Source organism: Aptenodytes forsteri, unplaced genomic scaffold, assembly GCF_000699145.1.
Source record: "Aptenodytes forsteri isolate BGI_AS27 unplaced genomic scaffold, ASM69914v1 Scaffold366, whole genome shotgun sequence".
In the NCBI taxonomy this organism is placed as follows: Eukaryota; Metazoa; Chordata; class Aves; order Sphenisciformes; family Spheniscidae; genus Aptenodytes; species Aptenodytes forsteri.
The window spans coordinates 1,202,715-1,222,614 of record NW_008794621.1 but is presented as its reverse complement, the minus strand read 5'-3'; the positions used below and the strand labels follow the sequence as shown (position 1 = coordinate 1,222,614).

The 19,900-nt window shown below is 38.1% G+C and overlaps 1 protein-coding gene across 1 annotated transcript in view; it reads left to right on the top strand.

Moving 5' to 3' along the window:
* The window catches only part of LGR5 (leucine rich repeat containing G protein-coupled receptor 5), a 179,626-nt gene that overhangs the window by 114,519 nt on the left and 45,207 nt on the right, over window positions 1-19,900 (top strand). The window contains exon 2 of the mRNA XM_009273211.2: window positions 13,423-13,550. Within this exon, the coding sequence (XP_009271486.2) occupies window positions 13,423-13,550 (128 nt within the window). The remainder of the gene's footprint in view (window positions 1-13,422; window positions 13,551-19,900) is intronic.

Sequence of the window (19,900 nt, the reverse complement as noted above, 5' to 3'; positions counted from 1 at the left end):
TTATAAATGAGCAAAGTTTTTATAAAATATCATAAAGTAAAAATGTTGAATAATGATTTTTATAAAGTTCTTGTCTCTACTTATAAAACAAACAAAGTCTTCTGACATCTGATTAAGGGAAATTTTAGACTGTTTCACTAGATAAAGCAATCAGGTTGTGCTTTAATCAATTTCATTGTTGAATTAGAAGAAACATACCTTCCACTCTTAAAATAGTAATGTAATTGTAAAGTTGTCAGTCTAGGGTTCCTATTTGAACTGATTACACTTGATAAAAATAACAAGCCATGACAAATAGCGGGGCTAGGTTTCAGTAATTCACTGAAGAATGTCTCTACCAAGTCTTTGTGGCAAAATGTCTTGTTTGCAGGACAAATGCAGAGTTGAAATAACAACCCATGAATACCACTGGTGAAATGGCTATGTACACAAGGTGAATGCTAAAGTTTTCCCTTCTGAATGGACCTTTTAATCCAGGCATTATCTAGGCTCTGAAAAAGTCTTCAGTGGCCTTACGTACAGATTAATGGGAAAAGCTGAGACTCCGAGTTGGGCTATTTGCAGAAACAGTTTTCAAGATTTACTGATGGTTGACAAATGCCATTTAAGCTTTCAAAGCCATCAATATGCTATTGAAAGGGATTTAGAGGGAAATCCTCCCACTATAGAAGATGAGGACTTTGAAGGATCTCGGTGGAAGCCCTTGGTCTCCCCACCCCTTCAAACCTTTCACTGGCTTCCTTCAGCATATAGAGTCCTGAAACGCGTGGCTATGGGAAAGGGGGGGGAGGTCCCTTTCAAAGGCATTTGTCTATAACTGAATGTGCCAATCTGCTTTTGTTCAGGCATGAGAACTGAATAGAAGTGTTTCCAGAAAAAGTCTCTTGTGCTCATGGTCAGCTTTTCAATAGGCTTTCTGCTAATAGATTTTTAATATGGGAGCTGGAAATGGCAAAATACAAGTTTGAAAATTTTATTGAATTGAAAAATTGGCCAGAAAAGGCTCTCTGCCCTGTAGTATTTGTTAACGACGCTACCATTTCCTTCTTTAACACTGACTTTTAAAGAAAAGTAACCTCATACATTATACATGTGACAAGACAAATCACCTGAGCTTTGAATTTAATTATTTAAAAGAATGCCCTGTCTTTTTTCCACACACATTTTAAAACCTGTTTCTATGTTCTTTCTTTTCTCTGGTTATTTAAAAGCTCTTTTTCAAACCACATGCCTTTATTAAAAAATGTCCATAGGTTAGAAAAAAAGACACCTTAGATGATCATGTTTTTGTTAAAAGGGTTTTAATTTAAGATCAGGATGGCTTGAAGTCCTTGTTTTTTCCTGGGCTGTGCTGAATCTGCAGGATTCAAGATGAAAGTTCTGAAGAGCTTAATAAAATTGCACAAATGAAAAAGTGGCAGAATCCGCTAGAGAGTTTTGGAGAAAGGATCTCTCTGGAATCTCTGGTGGATCATGCAAGGATATACTGGGGCTTTATTCAGGAAGTTCCAGACGGGTTTGTGTTTTTCAGTCAGAAAGAATGCCTGTAAAACCCCCTTTGCGGTCCTTTTAATAGCAACAGTATTAATGCATGTAGAACCATGCAGTGCTGTCTTCTTCAGTCTGCCTCAAGTATGTGAAAGTTGAGATCCACATGCCAAGACCATGACTGAGAGGGTCATCCTTCACCTGTCTAATCTTCACACCACTCCCCACACGGGATGGGAGAACGAAGCTAGCCTGTGGGCTGAGGTAGTCTCTTTATACCTGTGTGTGGTGTGAGGAGCAGCACCAGTCTGCATCCCACCAACTCCAAACCTCCCATGAAGGGAAGGCAGGGCTGACTGGATTCTGCAGAGTGTGGATAAGAGGATAACACCTCTCAGCAGAAGACCTGCTTCTGCTTAGTGAGTGCCTTGACTTTATTTCTGTCCTATATTTAATTTCTACCTACTCCATTTTCAAGCTGGCATCTGTTCTGTCACCATTTGGGGGAGGAGTGCAGCAATAGCAGTATGTGGCAGGTACTGTCTTGTGCACTTTTGTGCAAGGTGAGACCAGTAGTGATCAGCAGTTGCTGTCACGTAGGAGGTGGGCATTGCTGTATTCGTTTGTGCTACCTGTTCATTGCAAGGCAAATTAAGCCTTTAAGAGATCTCCCAAAGTGTCAGAGAGTTTAAGCCTTCTAGTTCCAAAACGCTGATTCATCTTCACCCAGAAAGAACCATCACAATGCAGATTATTCTGAGTAATCCTTCTGTTTTCCTGATGGGGCTGACTGGAAAGCTGAACTTTACGTGAAACAAAAATTGAGCAAGGCTATGGAAAAGACAGGGTGAGGAAGGAAAAATGAGCCTAATCAGCACATCACTTTGGAAGCAGAACACCAGGAATGAAAAGTTAAGTACCCAAATAATTGGAGCAGGCATGACAACCAAACAGAAAAGAAAGAAAAGCTTTAACAGTGAACAACACAGAAATAAAAGAAACTGAAATAAACCACTTCCTTAGATTTTTGAACCTCCTCACTTGAAAAAAAGGTATAAGGATGATTTCGTCAGCAGAAAATGTCACTTTCCTCTCCTTAGTGACCCAAACAAAAAGCATCCCGCCTTTAACTCAGCAGATTTTAGAAACAATAAAAGGGCTGGAAAAAAGACGTAGAAATCTTCCCAGTGAACCCAGCGGTACTACATTCACTACTCCAGGCAAAGCGATGTGCTGTTGCATGATTTCCACAACTGTGAAATATTGCCTATTGGGTAGAACCTGGCATTAGGCACTCGGAGGCCTGGGATGACGTCCTCCTCCTCCTCCCATGGGAGTCCATGGGAGTTTTGCTACCAGCATCGGTGGAGCCAGGTGTTTACCCCCAGGCACTGTTCTAGTGCTGACATTGACTTGCTGTGTTATAAGTTTTAAGAGATGTAAATAATAGGGCGACTGATTCTTTCCAGCATTTTTATAGCGTTTGGAATAGCTAAAGAAAAGAGATCTTGGAAAGTTCATTTCATGTGCAAAAAAAGCAGAGCAGACAGGTGCAGTACAGGGGACACATTTCACCCATGCACACAGGTGCGATAGAGTTGGTAGCAACAGTTTACATTTGTTAAAAGTTTGTTTTGGTTGCTGATGTTTTATAATATTGCTGAATATTGTCTCCAGGAAGACCCAAAACTGATACTTGAAACCTGAAACTGAGACACAGCAGTGGATTTGACTGAACAGCACCAGTTAATTGCTTGCCCTGAAGAGATTTTCTGTTGATCATCATAACAACCACAAGAAGCGGTGGGTCGCTTGGCCTCAAAATGAGGTTACCAAACACTGGATTATGTAAACACTGTGAATAAAAGGAAGGAAACAGGGATCATTTATTCTGGATCAGTCTTCTGCCTCTACTCATACTAAATACTAGCTTATCCTCTGAACAGCCCAGCTGATCTCAGTAGAAGTAGTCCTGAAGTATTTTGCCTCCACATATTAATTGTGCAGCTCTGATCCCAGTAATTTAAGTTATTGGAAAGGGAAATAATTTATCCAAAGAGAAGTCACTTTTTTACTAGAAGGAGCACAGCCCTTCTCCCTGAAGATTGTGCTGGTATAACCACATGAAAAATACTTGCCGGCCCGATCCAACACGTGAGGTCTCTACCGGAGATTTCTCCGTGGTTGGGTAAGTTCGCGCATCTCAGCCCTGCTCCTTGACCTGAATTATTTAAAGCTAGCTCAGGTATTTCGGTACTCTGCCTATCTGAAGGGCAGCTGTTCAGTTACAAGCAAACAAAATGTGTGGAGACTAGGTATATGTGATGTCAGTATAAGATTAAGGACCTGGTGTTTATGTATATTCAGACTATTTTATACCAGCCCATGTGAAGGTATGTCATGATAAAAGTGAATTTTGAACACTTAAGCAAAAAAAAAATTACCTGATAGAGAAATACAGTGGTTTTAAGTGCATTATCTTCGTAAGAATCAAGCTATGCATATTTCCTGGCATTTACTATTGCAGAAGTTTGGGTGTTCAATCTGTCAGTGAAAAATCTGACAGCTCTGTCATTCCTCTGAGCTCTGTAGGAGGTGTTGGAAGAGGCTGTCAGCCAGCCAGGAGCTGGCAGATCTGGAGGCCCTATTGTATTTCAGTGAACAGGCTCTGTCAGACATAAAGGGAAGACGTGTGTATAAAAAAAAATCCACAATTTTATATATCTGAAGAAGATTTACGGTATTTACATCCTAGGTATAGGATCACCCTGCATTACTCTAAGCCAACACTGACAACTGAAACAGTTCTGCTTCGCCTCCCTTATTTGTTTCTCCTCTATACTTTAGCTTGAGGTGGCACAAACAGCAACACAATGAACCAGCTCAGGGAACTGATTTGGAATAAAACCATTTTTTTTCCCTGCTGGGTTTGTTTTAATCCAGATCAGTTGCCAACTCTGGTTCAACAGCATCCTCAAAAGGAATGGGTAGTGCTGGGGTGGGGGGGAGATCAGGAATAATTCTTCTGGTAGCAGCATTGGATGAAACTGAGTATGCTGGTGATATGACATCAGTTGGGTTGTCCATGCAATAAAGAGAAGATTCTGTAAAGCAACAACACAAAAATGATCAAATTAGTAATTCAGAGTAGAGCTCTGGTAGTTGTGATACAGTGTAGCATCATTTTCACTGCTGAAACTCTTCAATTACTCTTCAACAACACAAAGTACAACCAAACTATAATAAAAGCAGAAGTGACAGTGCTGTGTTAAAAAAAAGTCTAATCATTCAGCACCATTGCACAGGAAAATGGGAACCTACGGAATAGGAGTAGTGAAGAAGCTAACCAGAATTTGACTGAAAACTCCTCTGAGATAAAAAGATCAGTTGGGATCAAAGAGGTGGACTTCTGTCTCTGCGGAGTGACGTTTTTGCCATTTCCTTTACCAAGGCAGAATTTCACCCAATCTAGAGTATGTGTATTTTGCAGTAAACCAGGTTGGGAATACCAAGTTTATATATATGACAGCTGCTACATTACATCACACAAAGTAGCATTGTGAAATTAGTACAGTTGTAGCAGCATGCTGTTGTACCTGGCATAATTAGCCTTTCTGAGGGCACCTGACATGGTAATGTAACTTCTGGCTCTGGACCCAGCTCGCTCATCTGTACCTTGTGGACCTCTGCACTGTGCAATGTAGTATATGTATTTCCTGCTCTAAATGCAGGTGTGTTGTGCACAGATTTCCAGATACTCAAACTTACTCCATCACTGTTAGAATGTGTTTGTAGCAGATGCTCCCAAAGCTGTTTGCTTTTTAATTCTTCAAATCCGTGCTGTGGAATTGAGTTGAGGCAAATTAAGACCAGCAGAATAAGTAACTTACAGTGTATCCTGTTGCGAATGAAATTGGGCTAATCCTGATTGATTTCCACCCTCAGCAGCCTCACTGAAGTAATATTGGATATTTTGGTGAAGATGAGTTTTAAAATTGGTTTGTGTAACATATAGTCTATGCTGTGCATAGCTTCCAGTTGGGTATTCAGCCCAATTGCCTGTGTGGCCCATAATACTCGATTTAGGAAACTTGTACTCTATGACTTTAGGCTTGTATTTTGAGTCTTTGTCTACACTCGGATATATTTTGAATTAGTTTCTGCTGTAGTCAAGGTATAGTACGCTAATAGGCAAACTATGCTGTGCTTTTTGTAGATGCTCTCCTCTCATAAATAACCATAATTTAGGAATAGCTTCATTGAATTCAGAGGGATGAAATTATAGACCTGGGATTGGAAGGAAATTGGACCCCCAGTTTCTAAAATGGATGAATGTGTCCATTCATTCAGAAAAAAAGAGTGTTTTCCTATATTTTTGTCATTTTTGTAACAAATAGTTGTAAAAATAAGCAACTTCTGGAGTTGCAGAAAATATTTTGAAACTAAGAGAGACCAAGGTTTTTTTTTTTCCCAGACTTGGTCACTTCTAATAAATATCTTTTCTCAACTTAACTGTACTGTTCTTCATCAAAAATAAGATAAACAGTACCTGATAAACAAAAAGGTAATGATGAAAAACAGAAGAAACATTCTAGTAGTTGTCTTCATAAATTACAGTAAAAACTGATATATTTGCCTGTTGTGTGTTGTTTCAGTATTTGAACAAGATGAATCATGTATGCAGTACACGTATACTCTGTTTGAATTAGTGCAGCAGAAACAAGTAATAACTCACAAAGTAAAATAATACTAATACAATCTGTGGGCAGGTGAGGAAGAGGAATTCCATTCAGTCCTCTTTTAATTGCTTCTGCTGGCTTCTGTACTATAAAATATTCTTTTAGTTATTTAAGCTTTAAAATATGTGAGTTAAGTACAGTAAATGATTGACACGTTGGAATGTTTTTGTAACTTACCCTGGTAATTATTACTTAGCAAACTGAGTCTTCAGCACCAAATGAACAGCCATGAATCAGCTTTGAAAGTAAATGGATAATTTCATCTAGGGACCATCGTGAATTTGATACACAAAAAAAGCAGAGAGCCAGAATCTTTGTACCTAAAATGAAATGTCAGGTACTTGTCAGATTAATTCAGCACTGTGTGTTTTTGATCTGATCTTTGATCTTTACTTTCTTTTTGACCCTAATTGTTTGCTCTGCCCTGCTCCCTCTGCTGGAGTCTTGGATAAACTGAATGGCAAAATTGTTTCCTGAAAAGATTAATCATGCACGTACTGTTTGCTTTACAAATGTTCTGCAGTCTAGATTTAAGTAAGTCTTTGATGGCTGTTCATATGACAGAATTGCCTACTATGTTCAGGAATAATGCATGCTGTATAAAACGACTGTGTTACATAGCTTCTGCAGTAAGAAGCCAAATTTTGCTGCCTGTGACATTAGAGGAACGCACTGACAGGTGTTGGGAGTGCAGAATTTTGGCCAAAGCACTTAGTTTGTGTTGAATCCAGACGTGGCCTATCAGCCTGGTTTGCCGAGACCTGATGTTTAATATTCACCCAACGGGTTATGGGCCGATACACAACAGCAGAGAAGAGGTGTAAACAGAGTCCTCCTGACCCTGCTGGATCACCTTTGAGGCTTCCCTAAGTTCAAGGTGCCTGATCCTTCCCATAGATATCTATTTACAATTGCAGTGGTTATATCTTCTGTAAGCAAAATGCACTGCTGGAACAAGCACCACTGGTGTGCCAAGGAAGGGAAGGACAGTGCGAGGGGGACAGTGAGAGTACTGTCCATTTACTGGCATAAAGCTCTTCGTGAGGTGCACAGGCACACATACTCTCACTGCAGGGTCTATTGTCGTGCAACCACACAACGTCATTTGCTTTTTGCAGGGTATGTTTTAATATAAAGGTGTTGGGTCTCTGGAAACAGTGAACGTCAATGCCAAGTAACAGAAATTTTCTGTAAAAAAAAAAGTAACAAGCGTTCCTGTTTTAGCCTTGCATCACTTCTGTGTTAATTTTTGAAAGTATGGAATGGGATCAGTTGCTGATAATTTTCTGTTACAAATAATATTACATGGGATAATGAATTTTTAAATATTTAATTTTAGCATTTGTCACTATCAACGTGCAGAAGGGCAGAAATATCCATGCTATTGCCACTTGTTACTTCCTGTGTATACCTTGATAGAGAGATTGCCTGCTCCGTGTAATGTCTATTATAACTCTCTGTCTTCACTGCTTCTTCCTGCAAATCTACCACTTTTTTCCCAGAAGATTTTTTCAAATACAAAAATGTACTGCTTCAAATGTGAATCATTTAGTGGAAATTCACATCTTAATCATAGTTTACTACAGAGTCCTTCAAAGAACCACAGACGAAGTTTGAAGCTAGTTGTGAGAAGCAATGCTATGATTTAATTGTCAGGAAGCGCTTACAATGCTTATTTATGCATGCTCATACTCTGCCCTGTGCTGCTCTGCATGGGTGTATTAAACATGCAAATACATGACTACGAATTTTCATGTTGATTTTGGAAGATAATGTAATCTAGGACCATTAAAATGAAAATATGGTCATTGTTTTCTGAGGCTATTGACAGCTTATGCGTCACCATTTGGAAAACCGGTGTAAATGCCATGGGGTAGACAGTGTGATCTACTGAAAAGGGCACTGGACAAATAATCATCGGTGTTTGGTTCCTCCGTGGCGTATAATCTGCTGTTTGACTGTGAGCATGTCACTTCGCCATTAGGTGTCTTAGTTTCCCTTCTGTAAAATGATGGTAATTATTATACTATTTATTTATTAAGACTCTTGAATGAAAACATGCTGTAGGAATTTATTTGTGAGAATTAGGAACTACTACTACTACAGTGTTGGCAAATAGATTTATCTACTTTAAGTAGCTGTAGCAGATGAAGTTATTTTTAATATCCATAGTGAAGCATTTGCATTAGTAGATGGCATGCACTTAATAGTTAGCATATTCTTCCATCATACAGTGGAGCTAGTAAAGTATTCTGCCAACAGTAGAAACAAGAGTGCTGTGTTAAAAAGTTAGGCATAGCAAGGGAGAGCAGTAGTAATTCTCACCCCTTTTCATTATTTTGTATTACTACATGTAAGATAGTGTCCGATTTTGCTGTAAATGGATTAAGGAAATTGTCTTAGTTTAGGAGCTGTTCTCAGCTGGTAAGAACTCAGGGAACGCATTCAGTCTATTGTCAGTATTTTTATGTGAGTGCTTTATCTTTCAAAGACTTCCATAAAAATAATCATTAATACATCTTGTTTGGCTAAGGCAGGCCTAGAGGAAACATAATTAATAATGCTAATAATGTCTTGATCATTTTCTAAAAATCAACCAGGTTGCAACTGTTAAAAAAAAGATAGGCTACAAAATTCATTGTCTTTAATATTGGATTATTGTATTAGCCCTGCAATGGGTAGACAAGTTCGTACCATTCAGTATAATAGAAGTTTAGCCTAGTAGTAGATTAACAGGTTGGTGAAAGCTAATAGAAGCCTTGCATATATCCCAAAACAGATTTTTATTCTCCTTTAAAAGACATGAATGTAATGTGGAAAACTGATCTTCCAAGCTGAATAGTCACTGAAACATCTCTTGTAATAACAGCTAATAACAGGTTAGTAACTTGACCTCCAGACTCATCTATTACAAGTTAAGAACTAGTTCACTTAACTTGTTTTACTGGCTTTTGGGAATTCATTGTGAACTACTCACTTTTAAGATGGCAACTGGATATTTTTTCAGCATGTATATGCATGGACAACAAAACTGGGTGGAAGAAAAGGCCTGTTATATTTGCCTTCCTGGACTCTGTTTTGCAAATGCTCAGAATTTGCCCATATAGTCACTAAGAAAAAACAGACAGATGCATGGTGCAGTTTGCAATGTTTTCCATTTTTCAAAGATGTCATCACAGGTAGGATTCCTTTTGCAAGTCACCGGAGACACAGCGTGGTGATTGATTGACACAGAGTATAATTAAGATATCGTTATAGTGAGCCGTGTTGCCAACGCAGTCATTGAAGCAAAACTTTTTATCTTTTGAAAAGATAAAAGTTTAATTTGCTGGTATGTTGCTTTTATAGTCAGCAGTTGGAAACAGGCTGCAGAAATGCTGATGGGAGAACAGACAATGTGTTTATCTGACTGTTCAAAATAACCTATTGCCTTTCCAGTACAGTACATCAGCTCACGGTGCGGGTAGTTTTCATAAAGGTAGATCTGGTACTATTGCTGTTTACATTAGGAGCATTTTAAAACTCAGAGTGTACTCTTACAATGCAGCTCCTACTGACATCGGTGGGGTTTGCATGCTTTGGTGGTGGGATATAGGAGTAGTTCTGTTACACTAACTTATTTAAAGATTTTCAATATTCTAGTAATTGTAAGTTTTTCATCACTGTAGCTTATAAGAGTTTACCAAGTTTGGCAAGAAATGTTTGCAGTTTCAGGTGGTTTGGTTCTGAGTATACATGCACAGGCACACAAAGGAAATTGGGGAATGGATCTGATAAAAATCAGAACCGTTCCACTGAGGATAGTTAAAGGTCTAGTACCTTGATTTTAATATTTTTCAGCATTACACTACAAATCCTGATGTGCAAGCCATCTTTCATCCCCTTCTCTTTTCTAGAGAGAGCAAATTGCTGATTTTGACAGGCTAGCACTGAAAGGAGAAATCAGAAAACCCGTTTGATGCACTTTTTGGAAAGATATCATTGTAGGTGCAGGACATAAGACATACCCATAACAATTGTTACTGTTTTTCATAGTAATAATATCTAAGCCTATAATTTACCAACTAGCTCTTTCTGGCTGTTAGCTGTGCTTGATCTAGCTAATGGCCATAAATCTCATCCTAGCTGTGTCTTCTTGGCAATATGGTCCAAAGGCTGGCAAGTTTACTGAGAACTGCCTTTATTTGTCTCTGGAGCACTATGAGGAATTTTGACTCAGCAGCCCAAACTTTGCAGTATTGCTCACATCAAACCCAGTGACTGATTGCATTGCATTAACTCTTTTTGTTTGTCTCAATTCTCTGAACATCCCCCCAGAAGTAGCTCTGGGTGATTGGATTTCACTCATAAGTTCCTTAGTTCCTTCAGTGAACAAATACTGGATGAAATGCATCCATGGTGATTCTGACCCAAAAGAGTACTCTGAATCTAAAAACTGTAAGCGCAGATGAACTACTGCTTTGCCAGTGTAAGCGATGTGAAGTTTTTAGGGAGAAACCATGTCACCTATTTAGCCAGCTGGTACAGTTGGAAGAAGTAGACGTTTTTGATTTTTGTGCCTGAAAGTTTCTCAGTTTTTCCAGCTGTATCAGCGAGCGTAATTAAAGATACTAACCTCTCCTGACAGTAGTCTCCCTTATATTCTTAAACCCTTATAGCTACAACAATAACACATCACCAACATAGACTGGAATGGCCTGTGTATTAGTTAATAGTGTGTTAAAAACTAGTTTGGAAAGACGTTATTGACTGAATTTGGAAATAATTTCTGTTACCTCCACCATCCCTGGAGGTATTTAAAAGACATGTAGACGTGGCATTTAGGGACATGGTTTAGTGGTGGACTTGATAGTGTTAGGTTAGTGGTCGCACTTGATGATCTTAAGGGTCTTTTCCAACCTAAATGATTCTATGATTCTATGAAATATGCATAGGTAACGTTTAGTAGTTCTGTTGCAGAAAAACATCTTTGCACTTTATGATCCAAGAAAAGAATAATCTGGAAAAAAAGGAACCTATCTAGCAGAATGAGATTATTTAACTGATAGGTTTAAAAAGAGCTAGCAATTACTGCGGTGTAGACTGGGAAAAAGAAGAGGTTCTCCTCCATCATGTGATGTGGAGCACATACTTTACCACATGAGTGGAGTCCAAAAAGGAGACTAGGACATTGGAGTTTGCTGTTGATAAATCCACCTCTGGGGTCTAAAGATGTTTTTAAGAAAAGTGCATGTATTGTTGATTTTCTCATTGTGCATCAAAGCATGTAATGAAAGCCAACTTCTCTTATTCTGATCCTCTTTAAGATATTAGGGTCTGGTCTGCAGATTGCTTGTGACTGGTGTCATCATGGGGTCCTGTGGGTGATGCAAGCAGACAAGTACCTGCCTGCTACTAGTACAAATTAATATGCTAGAAAAATAGGCTTCAGGTTTCCCTGGGCAGCCAGAGCACTGATTAACGCTGGTTTTGTAGAATGCCCTAAATGTGTGTCTATCTGAAGATGAATCACTCCCATCTTCCACCAAAGCTGACTTTTTAAGTCCAAAATGTGATTTGGTATGTTTACAAAAACCTATTAAGACATCTGTTGAAAATCTCATGATCAAAATTATATTGTTAAAATATCAGGTTTATCTTAATATTCAGTAGTATATGATTCACTACCTGGATGAGTTTTTCTTTTGCCAAATAAATCCATGTTTTTGTTCCTTTGCCAGAATAAATCCTTTGAGCCTTTATCAAAGTGAAAGGGTAATAACCTCCTAAACTGTATGAAAAAATTAGGTGATAAAGTATTACAATAAAGAATGAATTTAGTAAGTACACAGTTCTCAAATTATACCTAGATTTTGAAGTGAATGCAGAGAGACCTTACCGAACAGTGATTTGATAATTGTTGTAAAGTATTAACAGATTTCCTTTATTTCAAAATCTCTACATGAAGTATGTTTTTAAATTAAACATTTTAAAATTCAGCAAAAGATCAAACATCAAAATTAACTATGCTGACTAAAAACATATATTCTGTAATGTGAAGCAGACTGTGAGTAATAAGAACTAGATGGAATAGGAATAGGACGTCTATCCACCAAAGTACAGATAACTTATTTACCTTGTAAGCTCTCAACAGCTGGAAGAAATAAAGTTATCTAAATACTACCCAAAGTAGCTGGAAACTATAAGTGCCGCTACAAACATTTATAGGTTTAAATAGTGGGGGATTTTAAATTATCACATAACATTTGCAGAAAATATGCAGGTCTCTTGATATTTTTATTTTAACAGTCTACAGGAATTTTGATATAGTTGTGTAAGTCATGTCTTCCACACAGAATTTTATTATACAGTCCGTTTACAGTTTTTATACTTAATGCAAGGCAATTATAATGATACTGTGGGGCATGGGGAAGACAATGGAAAACGATGAAAAAGCATGTTAAGAATAAAAAGGTTATTATATGAAATTTAGTCTAAAACATAGCTTGAATGAGCTCTGACAGAGCTGATATGGCTGGTTGTTTCCTGCGCCAGGAACTACCGTGGAACCCCACCAGGAAGTGTGCTACAGAGCAGGATCACATTACACCCTTGTTTTATGGTTCATTTCACTTACTTAATGCAATTTGAGAACCTGCAAAAAAAGAGCACTCTAAAAAGGGGATGTTTATTATTTGAAAATATGTCATTTCTTTGACTCAAGTAGGTTGGGTTTTGGGGACACCTAATGTGCCTAATGTAAGGCAAGGCAAATCAGTACAACCATGCAGCAGGTTGTACAGCAAAAGCAAAATGTTTTCATATTCATGAAATGTAAAGAATGATGCCTGTAGTTTATATCTGTACACTTTTGCCTGTCTAGTAAACCAGCAGTGTGCTACAGTGCTACAACAACAATGAAAATCGTAGTAGTTTTCCTTTGCTACTCCAAGTAAATTTTAATACAGTACAGTGGTTTATTAAAATTATGTAGACTAAAAGGGTTGTTTAGTGTTCCAGCGGATTTATAGAGCGTGATAAAAAGTTCCAAAATCTTTGGAAACAAGGAACATGCTACAGCCTGTATTTGGTTTGACAAAGGTGTGTTCATATGAAAGAAGAATGTTTAACGTGATGACTAGATAAAGATTCATCAATTCTGGCAGAGGAACTAATTTCTGTTAATGTAGTACTTAAAAATGTGTGGAATGAACAGCTGGATACCATAGTTGTGGCATGCCATATTAAGTCTCTGTCTGTTTTCCCCTACAGTGATCTCAGTATGAACAACATTACTAAGCTGCCCTCAAACCCCGTGCACAATCTCCGCTTCCTGGAAGAGCTGTAAGTATCATTGTATCCTTGATGGGCATAGTCAGCACTAGACACATTCCTGTGTTTGTCTCTCATACTTACTGTGGGAACCAGATAAAACGGTGCAGGAAGGCTGTCAGCCTGACACTTTTGGCACATGCGGAAACACTTAGTTGAAAAAAACCCAATTGCTTGTGATTCTGGAAATGAACTTATAAAAGAGTTACCGTGAGGCTACAACTTCTCTAAGCAGAGACAGAGCCAAACAAATTAAAATTTTTAAACAAGGGCTGTTTAAAAGACCTGGATTGCTTTTTGGAAATAGTTAAGCAGCAGGATATTAAAAGTTTGAATACTGGCTCATGTTTATTAAAATCGCAAGTAAAGCTATAATCAAAACCAAAACCTGCTGCCTCGTTCTGCCTGTGTCAAGGACAATTGAGTCCACATTTCATAGTATCAAGGCTTCTTGTCCTAATCACTTTTAATTACTGTTTCCTTACTCTTAGATTTAGCATCCCTGAAGGCTGACTAAAATGCAGAATCCTGCAAAAAGCTTAGTTACGCTATCTAGTACATTCACTGAGGGGAAAAAGTACACTGCGAAAACTAGCTAATCAAGCACAACATCAAAAGAGGAATTCTGGTTTGAAGTGATGGTGACTAACCAAAAGTGAAAAGTGTTGTGCATTCATGAGACCTGGATTTGGCAGTGACCCTAGTTGTAATGGCCCAGGCTTAAAAGAAAACTTAGGTTCCTGAGGAGTCATGGAGACTCTGTAACTGATGCACCATAGATCTTGTGGGAAAAAGCTGGCACCTGCATTTGCATGAGTACCTCTAAAAGTTGATTAAAAGAATTGTCTAGGCATCCAGCCTCTTACGAAACATGGTTTATAAGCTTTTAAAAGTGAAAGCCTCCTTTTTTTTGTAGCAAGTTTAGCTGCTAACACACCATAAAAACCACATAAGATATGCAAAGTCATGGTGCTGCCCTTCTTGCAAAGACACTGTCTATTTTAAGCTATGAAATGTGTACAGTCCTCTGCAATTCAGGTGGGTATTGCACTGACAACTTTTGGTGTCCTTGCTAACGCTCATTTGAATTTTGCTATCTGGTCTTTCCAGCTGGCATCTATGAAAAAAAAAAAATTAAAACAATTTTGCTAATGCTAACTTTAAACAATACCCTATTTGCAAGCAGATTTTCCTTTCCTGTCTTATTTTTATTACTGGCAGCATTTGTATTTAGAAAGCATTATTTCTTTTAATTCTCTCTCTTCCTTTACTTACTTCTTTTCTTTGGTTATCATTATCTGTATTGCTGTTGGTGCAACTTTCAAATAACATACAGATATGGACGTAACAAGGAGAGATGTCACACACCAAGTGTTAACGGTGTCAAGTGCATGTGAAGTGAATCATGCCACAAAGACCCTGCTTGTGGATTTTTGCATCATGTTCATGTTTGCTTGTCCAATCTCCTGTCAACTGTAATAACCCTACTAAAAGCTTCCAACCCAATGATTTCTCTCCAGCCATCAAAGAAAAGAAAAAAAAGGAAAGTTTGGGCTGTTCATGGAAAGGAATTCTGATGCATTAAGCCAAGTTACCTTCACTCTTCCATTTTACAGTCCAAAGTTAGATGACCCAAATAGTGAGACTTATGTCACTGCTTGCAAAACTGTTTGGCAGTCTACTTCATCTTCCTGATCAAAACCTTTGAAAGTATTCTTACCTTATTCTTGTGTTGAGCCTACTTTTTCCACTGGAAATATTAAACCATTATCCTTATAACCCTCTGTTCCAAATTAAGTAATTCCAGTCCTTCATTGCTGGTAGTACCAGAAAAATATTTATTTCTTTATTATGTTTTGCTTTACATATACGCAGTCAGCTCCTCCATTGTTTTTCACACAAGCCAATCATTTCCATTTCTCATTAATTCTGATGCTGTTTTGTGAAACCCTTCCAGTTTGTATTCACTTTTCAAATAAACATAGAAAACTGAAGCCCTTGAAGAGGTGAGGCAACTGATTACCTCTTCTTAATGCAGGTTCAAACTCGCTGTGCTGAAAGACTCTTCAGTGTTCAGAGGCATGTAACACAATTCAGTCTAGTATTACATAGAAAAAGGTATAGACAATGGAAAGGGAACTAGCTATTCAATTTTGAAGTAGGGGGTAAGAGCCATTGTAGTTCCCATGCTCCGCTTATGCTCATTTCTGAGCAGTGGTTGTACATTTGAAAATTATTTTGCCCATCCAGGCATTGCCACATGATTTTTATTCCCAGCTTACCTGGGAATTCTGTTTTGTTTATGTGGTTCAGTTAAAGGGGACTGTTGTAAAATATAACTTGGCCCATAATGCAGACATTGTAAAAATAAGGTTTTACGAGATCTTTAGACCAAAGCAATGTTTCCATAAAATTAAAATGCATCTTAGAAATGTTTATCCGCTCTTTGAAATACAACAACAGCAGGAGCTTAAAATGCATTTTTTAGGGTTTTTCAGTGTTGAAAAAAGTGGTACTAATCCCTTTATTAGAGGGCTGGTTCAAAAATCTGATAAAAGCTGACAATTGATCCACTGAGCTTTAGCGTAGATGTTATGTCCTAGATGCATGGTTTGGCAATACTGATAAGTCATTACCCCAAAAGAACTGAGAATTTATTAAGACAGTTAAGCCCATTGTTTTGACTCCAAAGCAAGGATGTATAAGCCAGGTCTGTTCAGCCAGTTCTGACCTTCTAGGTTGAATCTGATCCACTCTTCCAGCCAAGGTTAGACACCTCTGCAAGCAGCATTCTTGCAATCCTCCTGATCATGCCTGGTATTTAGCCTTAACCAAAGACTTTGATCACTGAAGTACAACATATTGAAACTATGCTGTATTTTTGAGGTGCATGTTCCTCTAAAAATTTCGGAAAACAGTGTGGTACTTTGAAAACAGAACTGTTCTAGCTCCTAAAAAGTTTAGTTTTGAGCAAGATCTTTTATTTGTGAAAATGATGGGTCTTTCAGGCCTAATTTTGTCTTAAAGTGCATATGATAGAACTCCCACCAAGAAAGAAATATGTTTAGGCTGCTTGATTATCAGCAAGTTGCTCTGCATGGACTTGTACAACACCATTAAGTCAAATTCTTCATTATAAATTCAAAATAACTGCAGATATTTATCAGTATGACCGAGTCCAAGACTCGATCTCGTGTGGAGTATTTATAGACATATGTCATTTTACAATATGTGTAGAATGCCCATATTAATAGAGCAGTAAGTTAGAGTAGTGTATAAAAAAAAGGTTTTTTAAAAGTGTAAAGAATTACCTAGGTGGGACTCTTAAGAGTTTAAGAGGCAACTAGATCTGAGTGTAGACATATCATTTTGTGATTACTAACACTTCAAAGCAGTGCCTGAAACTGTTTTATTTTATAAATTAATGTCTCTATGAAGAGTGAGGAAGAAAGCCAATAATAATATAAAACTATTTGAATCAGACCTAACTACAAATATCTCCAACTAGATATATCTCCACACATACATACATATGCATATGCATAAATATATGCACACACACCCACGCATGCACATATATAAGGCTTTTATTTTAATTTTAAACACGGAACATTCCACAGATAAGCAAAACTCCAAGTGATTTTTAGTACATTGCTATTTTTCAGCAACTTAAAATAGGTGTTTTAGTAAAACAGTAACAAACGACTGTTTTATTACAATTATTTTACCTACACAGTAAGACAGTTCCAAATAGCTTCCATTTCACAAAATCAAGCAACAAAGCCGCCTTAAATTAATTGCAACCTACATACAGGTGCAAGAAAGCTTACTGACACTCGTGTTATTTCTTAAAATAACCTTGAAGGGAATTAAATACATGTACAAAGTTTTTCAGATTGATCGCAGTATTATTACAGCGGTTACTCAGGCAGAAGTGCCTTTGAAAGTGCATTTTACTGCAATACTGAAGTGCAGAATTACAGATACAATACAAAACAGACGTATTATCTGAATCTCACCGTGATGTGTGTGGAAATCCCTTTAATGCTTCCTTCTGATGTCACTTAAATACCAGTTTTACAGTTCTTGCACAGCAGGTTTTAGTGGAGCTTTTCCTGGTGGAAATTGGCTTGTGCCACCTCCGTCAGCTAAAGTTTCAAGAACTTTCACTGCTAAATTACTTACAATCCCATAGGTAATTTCAGGGCTGCGCACAATCTAACACATAAGGTGTGAATTCGATTTCTTCACATGAATTGTGAACCCGGTTTCTTCACTTCGTACGTGCATACATGTAGAGATGATCTGTTCAGACTATGCCACTGTGTTCGATACGTGGTGCTTGTCAGTGAGAGGTACCTGTCACCAGCCAGGCAAGTGGCCCATGGCACTTATAAATTCTGTTGCCGTAAGACAGACTTTTTTGATAACTCAGGGCTGTGGCTCCCCAACTTTGCTTTAATACAGGCAGGGAGGCACTCAAAGTCCTGACAGAGGGAAGTGCACCGGTCATCTTGAAATTAACCAGACGTCAGTAAAAACAGTGAGAAGATGTTTATCTAGTTAATCAGTTGGAAGTAATTACGGTAGTTTTCTCCCCTAGTTTTTGCATACACAGTTAGTTTGATTTACTAGAAAAGAACAAACCCAAACGCAGAAGATTCCCACTGTACGAGATAACAACTTGTAACCTTTACATTCACAAAACAAGGGCCCTGATGTTCCGGAGCTGTCACTGCCTTTGTTGCTGTCCCTTTGATGCCACCAAAGTGAGTAACAGAAAGAACTCTCCCATGTGGATGTGTCAGCCTGGCACCCTCCAAACTGCCCTTTTTGCTGTCTTATCAAGAATGACAAGATGAGGAACAAAAAAAAGAGAAACAACAGAGCAAATGCCTTACTAAATTAGAGCTGCTTGCATTGCTTGTTGAATAGCTTGTGCTGACAGACAGTTATTCTGGAAATGTTAATGCAAATTGCATGGACCAACCTTGACACTTGGAACTGTTGTACCTCTGTGGTATAAAGGGACAGAAGGGGAGAAGATGGGGGAAGGAAGGAGATAAAAGAGAAGTGAAAGTAGTAAGATATGCATGCAAGCGGAAACAATAAATGTTCTAGGTTGATATCCAAGAAACCTTGTCAGCGCCCCTGCGTTGCTCTTACTGAGCGTGTGTTGAAGTTTATTTTTGGCTTGTAGCTTGTAAATACTTTCTGGAACTTGTAATTTATTATCCAGCAATATTCGTTAGGAACTAGTTTAGAATATCAAAAAAAGTCATAGAAAGAGCTTTTTGTGTTACGCGATCAATACAGATAGTGAAATTATACTTAATTAAATTACAGTGAAATGATGCTTTATTAAATGTGCTATATATCTGTAGATCCTGAGGCAGGATTTTAATTTAAGTCTTACACATTCAATGTGTACTGCAGTAGCAAGTAGGCAGAAATAATTTCCTTTTTCGTCAGTGGAAGTTCAGCCTGTTTGTAGACTTCTTGATTTCAGTGCAGTGAACACTTCTGATGCCTACACTATTCAATTTTCCACTTGCTTAAAATCATGGGTAATGAATTCAGCCAATATCACATTTATATCTAATAGGTTCACAAGCACAGTAAAACCAACTTCTTCTTTCTAAGTTGTTTTTTTGAATTTCCAAACAGGAGTAGCAGTAATTTCTCCAGTAATTCTTTGGTGTTGCTTCATTGTACCACGGTAGTAACCTCAAAACTGGGATCTACACAATTTGTGTCCTTTGGGTATCACACAGGAATGTCAAAACAGCAAACACATTTTTCATTATTGATAGTTTGATCATGGTATGTTGTACCGCAGTACACTTCAGCCAATTCCTGGGTTTTTATTATTATTATTATTATTATTATTTCTTACCCTTTCTGGTGATACTGGCACTACTGGGATAAAACCAAAACCAGCATCAGAAGTGTAAATGACACTTGGGAGACCCAGCATAGGAAGTGTAATGTATATGATCCACCATTTGTTGCTCCATCTTGCTGTATCATTTAAACAGTGAGAAAGGAATTTCAACAAATTTAAGATTGTTCTGGGATTAGTGATTTGGTGACAGCATTCTTCAGACACAGAAGTGATGTCTCTAATTGGTTGTATCCTTGGGATCTGCTGCTGGGAATCAGCTTGGGCTTTCCTGGCTGATGTTGGAGTACCTCCCAAGAGTTGGCCTTGCTGCAATCAGAAGGCAGGTGCCTGTTTAGCAGAAGGGCGCTGTTGGAGCCCTCTAGAACAGCACTGCCTTCTGCAGCGCTGAGAGCAAAACAGCTTGTTCTCAGCGCTGGCCGTGGACAGCTTCACGAAAGGAAAGATCAGCTGTCTTTAG